The sequence below is a fragment of the Cetorhinus maximus genome, chromosome 7 (assembly GCF_964194155.1).
Source record: "Cetorhinus maximus chromosome 7, sCetMax3.hap1.1, whole genome shotgun sequence".
Taxonomy (NCBI): domain Eukaryota; kingdom Metazoa; phylum Chordata; class Chondrichthyes; order Lamniformes; family Cetorhinidae; genus Cetorhinus; species Cetorhinus maximus.
This window is the reverse complement of record NC_135885.1, coordinates 132,265,877-132,278,427: the sequence shown is the minus strand read 5'-3', so window position 1 is coordinate 132,278,427 and position 12,551 is coordinate 132,265,877. Positions and strand designations below refer to the sequence as shown.

At 44.0% G+C, this 12,551-nt stretch overlaps 1 protein-coding gene across 2 annotated transcripts in view; it reads left to right on the top strand.

Moving 5' to 3' along the window:
* Positions 1-11,001, top strand: part of slain1a (SLAIN motif family, member 1a) — a 103,755-nt gene extending 92,754 nt beyond the window's left edge. For both annotated transcript variants that reach the window (XM_078545951.1, XM_078545952.1), the window contains 2 exons: positions 5,500-5,782; positions 10,574-11,001. In XM_078545951.1, coding sequence (XP_078402077.1) covers positions 5,500-5,782; positions 10,574-10,649 — 359 coding nt within the window. In that variant the 3' untranslated portion in view covers positions 10,650-11,001. The remainder of the gene's footprint in view (positions 1-5,499; positions 5,783-10,573) is intronic.
* Positions 11,002-12,551: the final 1,550 nt, after the last annotated feature.

Genomic DNA, 12,551 nt, shown 5'->3' with positions numbered 1-12,551 from the left:
GTGGTGATATCTCTAACCTGTGTAGAGCACAAAAACAAGGAAGTTATGATAAACCAACATAAAACTCTGACTGGGCTTCAAGTGGAATATTTTGTGTCCAGTTCTGGACACCACACTTTAGGAAGGATGTGAAGGCATCAGAGAGAGTGCAGCAAAGATTCATGAGAGTGGTTCCATATTGCTGAGGAACTTTAGTTACGTGGAGGCCAACCTCCAAAGAAGCTGGGACTGTTTCACTGGTAAAGAGAAGGTTGAGAGGCTATTTAATAGAGCTGTTCAAAATTATGAGGGGCCTGGACAGTGTAGATAGGGAGAGGGCACCAATTTAAGATGATTGGCAAAAGAAGCAACAGTGACATGAGGAAAAGCGATTTTGTGCAGTGAGTGGTCAGGATCTCAAATGCCCTGTCTGAGAGTGTGATGGTGATACATTCAATCTTGGCTGTTGGAAGGATATTGAAAAGGAAAAAACCTGCAGGGAAAAGGGGTCAGTGGAACAAGGTGAGTTGCTCTTGCAAGAGCCAGCACGTTCACGACTGGCCAAGTGGTTACCGCACAGGAGGAGGTCATTCTATCACTTTGTGATTCTATTAATATTATCATTTAAAAATTTCTGAACTTTTATTTTTTCACTTACAAATGAAAAGCTTTTGATTAATATATTTTCATTAAAATAATCACTAAACAGTTAAACCTCTTTAATCTTGTTAGACTCTACTTCTGAAGGTCTTGTTCTGTGAACTTTAGTGATAAATATTTAATGTACCCTCAATAGGTTAGCTGGTATAATTGGTAAGTAACTGAACCTTGAACGGTTCTAAATTGGAGTTGGTGCTAATTTAGCTGAAGTCAGCTGGGGTTTCATTAGGACCAAGATAATCTGTTTCCCTGTCCGCGGGTGGGGCAGGGGAGGTCTTGAATTTATTTGCATATGTGCTCATTGTAATTTTTGTGTCTGATGGTCTCATATTTATATAGGAGTTAGATTGTTTCTGTACTGTAACTCATTCAGCCAAACAGGCCTATGTCAGTGTTTGTTCTCCACAGGAGCCATTTCTGTGTGTGGTGGACTTATTTTTTTAAGGGTATGGGAGCCTCACTTTTGGATGTTTTGCTTTTAGTATGCATTGGGGGTGGAGGTTATTTTTTTTTTAGTGAAGGGGTGTCTCAATTTTTGCATATGAGGGCTTCCTATGAAATCAAATGTGCCCTACTCCCGGGCTTTAATGCAGGCACCCAGTCCCTCAACTCCAAGAGGTTGGGCATTTTCATCATAGACAACACCTGGCATTTTTAACAGCTTCAAGAAAAGCTGGACGTTGACAGGTAGGGATTCCTTGCAACTAATGCTGTTGATGCCCTGTCTAGTTATCCTGGGAACTGAAAGGAGCAGAAGGTCAGTTCAGTCACGGAGGCACTGTTAGCTTCAGTTGCTGAGATTGTTTTTTGAGAGGGTGGATCTTGCTATCACATAGTGCGGCTGAGATGAAGAGCATAGATGCATTTAAGGAGAAGCTAGGTGGCCACGCGAGGGAGAGTGCTGATAGGGTGAGATGAAGAGGGGTCGGAGGAGGCTGGTGTGGAGCATAGACACAAACCCAGTACTCTGTTTTGCAGCTTAAGCTATTCAGCTATAACCAGATGTAGTTTCTAAAGTTGGGTGAGTACACTAGGTTTTGGTGGAGCTATTCCCTGAAGCTGAAAGCATTCGAGCCGATTTTTTGTGCTGGTCTTCTAGCAACAGCACACCTCAGCTGTGAGTCCTGCCAGTTCTGGCTGACATTCCTTTGGCTGTGAAGGAATTCATATTGCAGTTGGGGGAAGGAAGCAGTAGTGAAATGATAGCACAGCACAGTGCATAAAGCTGGCTGCAGCTTTTCTTTTAAAAACAAAAAATTACTGCGGATGCTGGAAATCCAAAACAAAAACAGAATTACCTGGAAAAACTCAGCAGGTCTGGCAGCATCGGCGGAGAAGAAAAGAGTCGACGTTTCGAGTCCTCATGACCCTTCAACAGAACTGGGTCATGAGGACTCGAAACGTCGGCAGTTTTTCTTTTGTTCTAGGCAGCTTGCTGTTTGATTCAAGCGACCTTTCTAGAACGGACGTGGATTTACTCATTGTTTTCCTTTATGCAACATTGAGCTCTACAACCAAATGTTTAAAAGCCCTCGGTCGTATTTTATGCAAAGGAGATCACGTTAAGTGAGAAGGTTAAGAGATGACTTAATAAAGATTTTTTTAAGGCGAAAGGTTTTGATCGAGGGAAGAGAAATTATTTCCCCTGGCAGATGAGTTAAAAACATGGGGACGCAATTTTCCGCTGGCAGGATTTTACAGTCCTGCTGAAGTCAACGGAGTTTTGAATGGCATCTTACGGCCCCGTTCCCATGACAGAGCCGTACAATTCTGACCATGGATTCAAAATTATTGGAAAACTATCTGGAGGGAAGATGAGAAGAGACATTTTTTCACCCTGACTTATCGGGACCTGAACGCACTACCTTAAAAACTGATTTTGTAGAAAATTTTAAAAGGGAGTCGGGCACAATTTACTGGATTACGGAAGATGCACAATTTACTGGATTACGGACAAAATGCAAGGATGTGGAACTAAGCTCGGCTGCTCATTTGAAAAGCCAGCATGCCTGTCGGACTGCAGGCCCCCTCTGGTGTACTACGTTTCTATGGTTCCATGATTAAATGAAAATTGGGTTGTAAAGTGCAGATGAGCATGAATTGTACGCCAAAACAAAGTGCTGGTAATTGGGTAGAGCATGTTTACCTTTAATATAAAACGGCGAAAAACTGAAACAAACACACAAACACATGCTGGAATCACAGCTTCTCTGCGAACGTCCATGGGGAGAACAGATAAGTGAGTGTTTCAGTCCTGCATCAGAATCAGAAACAAGACTGACGCAGAAGCATTTTAATATAATCAGAACAACTGAGGGAGAAGAGAAAGGAAGGGCTGGTGTAATGATCTGCAACCTGATCAAAAGAAAACTGGAGATAGATAAACAACTGAAACGAACTTTACACTGGAACAATGAAAAAGTGCATTAAAAAAACTGAGGAAACAATAGCTAACACAGTGAGACGCATTCCAAGGCAGAGTTGAGATGGTGGGAACATTGAAATAAAACAGGAGAAGGGGGTAAAATAGGAAGGTGTCTCCTAGCTCTGAAAAGTGTTGGCGGGGTGCGCTGTCGGCAGGGAAACAGGCGCCCATCATAGGTATGTACCCCTGTGCTATTACTGTGCTCTGCCTTGATGTTAACTCATGACTAATAGCATAACCATCCCATATCACCAGCACAGCTGAAAAAAGATGGAAGCTATGCCTAAGTGATTGAATTCAGTGTACAAACCAAAGGGTTGCAGAGAAAGATACAGTTGTGTTCCTGCAATTTGCATTAAATTTCATTGGAACGGTGTAGAGGGAGTGATAGGAATGGTAATGGGATGGAGTATTGAAGCGACAAGCCCCAGGGAGCTCAAGGCTATGCTTGCAGACAGAAGAGGTACTTGGCAAAGTAGTCATCTAACCTGCGTTCGGTCTCCCTGGTGTAGAGGAGATTACAGCGTGAGCAACAAATGTAGTATTCTATATTGACAAAAGGGCTCGCTTCTCATGGAAACAGTGTCCGTGGCCCTGGAGAACAGCGTGGGAGAAAGCAAGCGGACAGGTATCGTATCTTCCGCACGTGCGGCAGAAGGTGCCGGGAAAAGGCAGCTGAAGGATGCGGTGGTGGAAGGGCGGAATAAGATGTCATGGAGGGAACATTCCATCCAAAAAACAGGGAGAAGGGAAGCAGGAGTTAGGCTTTGCGGTTGGATCACATTGCAGCTGGCAGGAGTAACAGAAGCCGATGTGGTGAATGCACAAGTTTACCTTACATGCATCTAAGAAGAAAATAACCTTTCTCGTTGTGGCACTGAGAGCAGGAATTTTATTTTAAAGTAGAGCAGTTCTCCGATTGGAGCACAGTTCTCATCCTATCCATCTCCGTGGTAACGCAGTGGATGGCAGGCTCGTTTGCCATCCAATCCAAATAAAGTTCACCTCCAAAAACCCCACTGGCAGAATCAGCTGATTTGCCAAATGAAACAAGCTCAGCTCTCTCTCTCTCTCTCTCTCTCTCTCTCTCTCGACAGCTGTGTGGACAATTAATATTGTTCCACAAGGGGGGAGAGACACATGTCGACAATATGTGACCTGCTGAAAGAGGCTGCTTGTTGCTTTGTTTATTTTATTCTTTACCAGTTTGTCAAAACCCAGGATGGCCAGGCAGTGAAGGATAGAACACTGATGTCAAATCTTTATTCACAGATACTAATTATATATCATGTGCCTCCAATAGCACAGCCCTGTTTCAGCCTGCTTGTTTATGTATGAAGACAGGTAAATCCTGAGTTAAACATGCCACCTGAATACAATTAACACCCAATTAATATGCAATTAACAAGTAGATTAGCTGCCAGCATGTTTTAAGGGAAACTATGGACAAATTTGGGAATATTTTAATTCCCGTGGGGAAATGTCCAACAGAATGGCCAGTCATGCAAACTAATCATCATGATCTCACTTTTTTAAGGTTACGTTTGACGCTTGCTACTAAGTTGCTGTAAGATTTATGTTTATTGTGAGTTGCAAAGGGGTGTATAACAGCAATTTAGTTTCCTGTAGCAATTCCTAACGTGAAAGAGAAGTCTGAGTGCTTTGCAGGAGTTGACACTATGCAGTGGCAAGCTGCAAAACAGAAAGCTTTGGAATAAGTGCAAGAGACAGTTGGAAAAAAGGTTTCTTAGGAACCTTTTGGAAGTGACAAGGGCTGAGGTGTTTAGGGAGGGAATTTCAGAAAGTAGGCACCCCACCCCCAGCCACCCCTTTACTAAGTAACATGAAGTGATGCTATATGGGTACTTGTTTCTATGTTGAATTAACAATCTTGCTTTGTTTGACAGACTGTGACCCATTGTGAACAAAGCAATCACAAATATAACTGGTGATTTTCTAATATCCAGTGTACCTGCTCCACAGCTCAAATCGTTGCAAATGATATGTGAAATGCTGCTGTTGAATTGGAGCTTCTTCACACTCAGTTTAGATTTGCCAGGCGGAGCTGCATAATTATTTTGCATTTTTGATCCTTGTACCTTTGTTGCCACCTTAAAACATATCGTGGCGATATAGAGGCTGTATGAGCTAGCAAGACAGCGGTTTGGTTCGTCTTAACTTTCAGACCAAGCCTTACAGCTTGAAACAATGTGGTATATGTTGTCTGGGCAATGCTGCAAACGTGTACTAGTGTATGGCAATCACTGCTTTGCACTGATGTTCATTGAAGAACAACATCTCAGTTTGGGTCAATGCAGTTGAGTTGAATGCCCATCTGTCTTAAAAATGCACTAACCGAAGGTTAAAGCTCCTACTGAGGGGGGAAATAAATAAATGTGTTCTATAAGTAATCCTAAACCTCACTTCATTTCTAGGCCCTTCACTAAATAAGCTTCAGCACAGGGTCAACAGCGTTGGCCATTTTCCATTGTCAGTCCGGCAGCCACCTAAAGCAACGGCGTATGTGAGTCCAACCGTGAGCAACACAAACGGGATCCACACGTCTGTCAGTTTGCATTCCATTTCGAGCACTGGCATCCCTTTACCAAACAGGCCTGGAAACACAGGAATTCCAGGTCGGAGTGGCCTTCCCAGACCAACATCCGCCATCGGAGGTAGCGGAATACCCAGAAGCAAACTGGCGCAGCCCGTTCGAAGGTAAGCCTTATTAGAATAAGTACCTTTTTAATCGGTGAAATAAAGGGTTTTATTCATTTCCATGCATTTTCTACTCTTGGCAGCGTCAGCTGTTAACTCTTGTTGACTGTTGTTTTGTGATTTGTCCCGAGAGGGCTGAGGATCAGAGGCTTGTGTGGAGCTTAGTTTCTTTCTGCTCCACCTCGATGAAGTAATCCCAATTTAATGTGTATTTCATGAACCGATAAAACCTAATCCCTGTTCTACATGTCTGTTTCATAGACCCCATTTTACAGAGTTTAGCGGAGTCCGTTAAATATTTCACTCTATCTCGTGATGCCAACTTGAAGGCGTCTTTGTGTATGTGCACTCGCCCCTCTTATCTTACCTTGTGTTGCTTGCGCATGCACACGTGCAGTTTTCCTTGTCGGGTACATGATATTAGTTCCAAGGTGAGTTCAAGTTTACCTCGTTTTTAATCAGCCCCACACGGAAAGTAAATCTTGAGACGATCAAGCAGATTTGCCCAATTATCAGGGAATAACCATACGAACATACAAACATATGAATTAGGAGCAGGAGTAGGCCTCTCCGCCCTTCGAGCCTGCTCCACCACTCAATAAGATCATGGCTGATCTGATTGTAGCCTCAGCTCCACGTTCCTGCCTGCCCCTGATAACCTTTCACCCCATTGCTAATCGAGAATCTATCCAGCTCTGCCTTAAAAAATATTCAAAGACTCTGCTTCCACCATCTTTGAGGAAGAGAATTCCAAAGGCTCTCAACTGCCTGCGAGAAAAAAATTTCTCATCTCTGTCCTAAATGGGCGACCCCTTATTTTTAAACAGTGGGCCCGAGTACTAGATCCTCCCACAAGAGGAAACATCCTCTCAACATCGACCCTGTTTGCCCTCTCAGGATCATATATATATTTCAATTAAGTCGCCACTTACTCTTCCAGCGGATACAAGCCCAGCCTGTCCAACCTTTCCTCATAAGGCAACCCACCCATTCCAGGTATTAGTTTAGTGAACCTTCTCTGAACTGCTTCCAATGCATTTACATCCTTCCTTAAATAAGGAGGCCAATCCTGTACACAGCGCTCCAGATGTGGTCTCACCGATGCCCTGTGTAACTGAAGCATAACCTCCCTACTTCTGTATTCAATTCCCCTTGAGATAAATGATAACATTCCATTAATTTTACTTGCTGTAATTGCATACTAACGTTTTGTGCTTCATGCACTAGGACACCTAGATCCCTTTTTATCACAGAACTCTGTAATCTCTCACCATTTAGATAATATGCTTTTTATTTTTCCTGCCAAAATGGGCAATTTCACACTTTCCCACATTATACCCCATTTGCCAGGCCTTTGCCCACTTACTTAACCTATCTAAATCCCTTTGTAGCCTCCTTATGTCCTCTTCACGTCGTACTATCCTACCTATCTTTGTGTCATGAGCAAATTTAGTAACCATATCTTCGGTCCCTTCAATTACAGTACAAGTCATGTATCCTACATCCAAAACCCTCGGGACTGATTGAATTTTGGATTTCAGATTCGGTTTTTGGATAATAAAAACAGGCTACCTGGAATAAGTTTCTTTTTGACACATTCAGCAGAAAAATCTCAAGGTAAACAGTGCAGACAAACAACTAGACTTCCACGCTGAAGGTCAAAGAGGTTCAAACAAAGCATGGTTTTTGGATGTTTTCGGATTTATGGATAAAGGATACTCAACCTGTACCACAAACCATACAGAATATGTCATTTAACAGCGGGATACGGGCTTCTTACCAGCCAGCATAAGTCATTTTTAAGACGGAACACTGAGGAAGAAAAATAACATGAAATGGATATTGTTGGTTATAGGCTTATGAGGATTAAGAATAGAATCTAATGGTGCCATGGAAAATATATTAATGAGCATTAAACTCAGCATGTTATGGTGTAGTGGAATATAGATTAATGAGGATTAAACATAGTAAATGTAATGGGGATGGGAAAGAGAATTATTGGCCTGGATTTGTTGTGCGGTGCAGAGTGAGAGATGTGCAGGTGAATGTGCATGGGCGGGGTTGGATAGGTCCATGTCTGCCTCCTGGGGAGCGAACTGAGGATGGGAGTGGTAGGGAGGAAGGGTGAGAATGACTGAGGCAGTGTGAGGCAGTAGGTTGGGAGGGTGAGGGTTCGATGGTAGCGATAGAAGGGACGGTGACGATGGTTGGTGGGGACTCGGAGGCAGACACGGACCCTGGGGGTGGGAAGGAGGAGGTCGGGGAGGTGAATGTGGATGGGGGTGGAATTTTCAGGAAGGAAGGGAATGTGCACGTTCACCTGGACATCCCTAAAGGAAAAGGGTTGTGGCTGGTAGGTCACGGAGTGGGGGAGAGGAGATGGGTGACTGGGGGAGGGTAAAGGACGGGGGAGCGAAAGTAAAACCGAATTAGCACCAAGCCGTCCAAATTGAAAGTGAAAGTCGTGGTGGGCGAGATCAGGTGCTGCATGGGAGTGTGATCGGTGGGTGGGTGGAAATGCAGGTCAGCTCAGATGGACAACTGAAAGCGAACCCCAGGCAGGCAGCATTCAAAATGCATGGGACATTGAGATGAGTGGTGAAACATGAAGGATTTGTGTGCTTGGGAGAGTGCTTGCATGAGGCTCTGAAAGGCCTTGCCCCCCACCTCTCTCTCTCTCTCTCTCACACACACACTCCTCCCTGCAGAATCACTCATGGGCTGGCTGCCCCCTCTGTGGTGAAGGGTCTTCCATGGTGCTTATTTCCACCTCTTCACTGGAGGAGTCCTGTTGGCTGCAGATGAGAATGTGGATGGAGCTGAAGGACTGGCTGGCCCGAGGGTGTTGGCCCCTTGGCAGAGATCCCTGTGAACCAAAGCACAGATTAGTAGTGCATGGCAGCATAGTGCAAAGCAGGGGAGAGAGCACGCACAGCTGAGTTGAGGAACAGATGATGTGGTGCAGGGTCCTCAGGCAGTGTCCACATCCTCACCAGTCAGTGCGATGGCACTCACCTCAGAGTGAGCGAGGGGCCTAATATGGGCCACTCCACCCCCCGGTCTGGGACCTCTTCCTGCTGTTGTGAGCCAGCTTCTCCTGCATGGAAACAGATGGAGAGTGTGTGAGCAGGAGACATGGCACTGCGTGAAATGTTTGTGTGGGGAGCAGCGCCATGGACAGGAATGAGGATGAGAGTTCGAGAGGATATGAGCCTGATGGAGATGTGAGGGTGTGTGAGACAGTTAGGGGTCTTGTCCCTTGAGGTGTGAGATCCCTGTGGATGTGTGATGGGTTTGTGAGTGTGAGAGTTGAGAGTGATGAGAAAAGTGTGTTAACCTGAGGAATGGATGAGACCATTCGTCCTGTAGTGGCACTAGGTGGCTGTCCTCTTTTGCAGGGCATGGGCACTGACCACCGCCTCCTAAGCCTAGTTGGTAATGCCACTGCCCATCCTGCGGCCAGAGTGAGGGTAGAGGACATCTCGGTGGGCCTCCACAGCATCCAAAAGGCGTTCCAGTGACGCATCATTAAACCTTGGGGCCGCAGTCTTTTTGCCTTTCGTGGGCATCTTCCCTGCAGCAGTCGTGGTCTGGACACATGGAGATGTGCGCGCGTGTCTGGACTTTAAATGTGGCGCCTGGCATGATGAAATGACGAGGTGATGGCGGGCGGGCGTATGAGGGTCCGCCCGCCCTTGAAATGGCATCTTTCCCTGGGATACATAAATAATGTGGCGTGTTTGGGTCTATACGGCGTGAAAACCCATCATCGCGGCTGACGGGTAAAATGTCATTTTACCCGCCCACTGTCACACTGAGTATAAATCTGGGGCGATTCCACCCATTGGAGATTAGGCATAGTGCATGGTACATTAAGTTACATGGGCTAATCATTAACACAACCCCTGCAATTGCGTAGGAGCGAGAAGTGCACCCTCTGCAATTGCGGCATCACCAAATGTAGCCTACTCAAAATGAAGCCCAGTTTCACTTGTTCCACTTGCCCTCTAATACCATGCCCGAGTGGCCAGGCATTTTTTAATAGTTATAAAATGGGCCATAGCTGAGTATAAATATAACATCTGTGTGTGTGTGTGTGTGTATTGATCAGTGATTAAATATGTCATGTCAGTGCATACTTCCTGTCAACTTTTTCCATTTAATTTTCTTATGCCCACGATTATAATGGCAACTACCTGTGCAAACTTGCCATGTAATTATAGCCTCTTGTCCGTGGAACACTTGGGCGTGGGAAGGTATAATTACTATGCAACAGGTTTACATCGGCATTTCCATTATAAATGTGGTCATAACAATTTATAATGGCAATGCAAAAATAAGGACTAACTTATTACTTTAAAGTAGGTGGTGAATTATGCCTGCACACCCTGATCTAAGTATTTGTCACCCTGTTAACCCCATTCCAGTTGAAGACTATACTTGGCCTTGATTCTCCAAGCGCAAAACCACAAGAGATCGATGACTCTTCCATAGAAGTCATTACTTACCAAGCATGAGATCACTGGACTGAAGTGTTAGGTGCAATTAGTAGAAGACCCGTCATGTGTTGGAAATAACTTATTTCATTGTCAGTAAATTGATTTCAGTGAGTCATATTAGACAATAGTGGACATGCGGTTAAGTCTCAACACAATGTTATTCTAGAAATGGCTGTTCAGAATATTGGCAGATGAATAGAATGTACTTCTGTGATAGTCGTGTTGTTTACACTAGAAATTAAAGTTTTGTGGCCTGTGATTTAACTTATTGTACCTTTCATTTTATTTCCAGCTTTCTTCAGCCCCCAAAGCCCCTTACTGCACTCAGTTCTCTTAAGGATGGAAGCTGGAGAGATGGCTGTTACTGACGTTCGCTGCCCCAGAGACTCTTTAAGCAGAAGGAGCTGTTACACAATGATGCCCAGCTGGCTGGGTTTAGACATGTCACAAGATGTTTGTACCTACAGTTGGTTTCAGTGAAAATGCTAAAAAAAATCTAAGCGAGGCACACAATTACATAAGTTTTGTTAATAAGTAATATAAGCGAACTAACTGTTGTAATATTGTGCTTTTAAACCTTGGCCCCGCACATTGTAATAATCTCAAACTTGCAGATGCAATACTATCAGTGCAAAATGCCTCTTGACCAAATTCAATTTGTTTACTGTTAGGTTTGCATTATTCATGTTTCAAGCAGCAATCAACATTACAATTTGCCATAAGAGGTTTTCTTTTTTTCTTAGAAAATGAAATTAACTTTGCCTTTATTGAATTGCATTTGAGCAAAACTGCTAACTTCTTGAGTTGGGAACACTTCATTTTCAGTGTGTGCTGCAAACTAGCACTTGTTAAGCAAAACTGTGGTACCTCAACTAAAAACAATAGTTATAAAAACTCCAATAATGTTGTAAATAAGATTTAATAATCTCTCAACCTGCAGAGAGCTTATTCTCCACAGATCACCCTTGCTATATTGACGGTCATGTAGTCAACACTTGTGTTTTCTTTCCTAGCAGGACCATGTGGAGGTACAATTCTCTATGGCCCAGAAATCTGATAGGCCACAGCTAATGTAACTAATACCCCAAGCACAATATGACTGCCGGTTATTTTAATTCCATGGTAGGATGGAATGTTCCATCCTAGAGTGCGTTTTGTGAGTCTTTACAATGCACATCCATGGGGCGTGTTTAACCAGCCATAACAGGCAAAAGGTACTTGGATATTAGGGACGACTGGGTAGACCTTGTTTCCATGTGACAGATGGCCTTCCAATTCACCAAGCATAAAATCCGCCAGCGATGGAGAGAGACAAGTTATTGTCAAAGGGTTAGTGACCATTAGACCAAACCCGGAAACATGATCTGATGCTTTGCTTTATTATGGTAAATACACATCAGCAACAAATCAGAATAACAAGAACAATTGAACCCTGCATTAACTCATGGCTACTGAAATTAGTAACTGAGGCTCTGCTGTATCAGTCTTACTTTCCATTCCCACAAATTGGGACTCTGATGTTACATAGTTGGATTATTATCGGATTACATTGTCTCTCTGGTTAGATAGCAAGAGGTGCTTCCTTCAATGTCCAATTTGACTTCACCAGCTAGAAAAGTTCTTCATGTCCCTGGGTTCCTCAGAATTGGTGGGTCCTTACATTTGATCCTGAGTTATCCAATTTGGTTGATGGCTGGGCATGTGTTGATATTATAAGACATAGGAGCAGAAATTAGACCATTCGGCCCATCGAGTCTGCTCCGCCATTCAATCATGGCTGATAAGTTTCTCAACCCCATTCTCCCGCCTTCTCCCCGTAACCTTTGATCCCCTTACCAATCAAGAACCTATCTCTCTCGGTCTTAAATACACTCAATGACCTGGCCTCCACAGCCTTCTGTGGCAATGAATTATAAGACCATAAGACATAGGAGCAGAAATTAGGCCATTCGGCCCATCGCATTATCTTGCATTATCTTGCTCTTAACCTTGTTACCGATGTTGTAGGTTAAGGTCTTGTTGCCAACCCTCCAGGTGTGGGTCGTCCTATACAGATCTCCCCAAGTCTTCCAGTTTTATGACTTGTAGATAATCAAAAGAATTTTCTTTGCTGCCTCTGCCTGTGGGGAATTGATCTATACAGGTAACCCTGCTGTGTGTCCTCTGAGCAGTCATTTTAGCCAACATTCAAGTGTTTTGTTAGTAGGACTATGTAGAGGTATGACTCACTGTGACATAGAACACACCAGGTGATCATGGTTACAGTAACT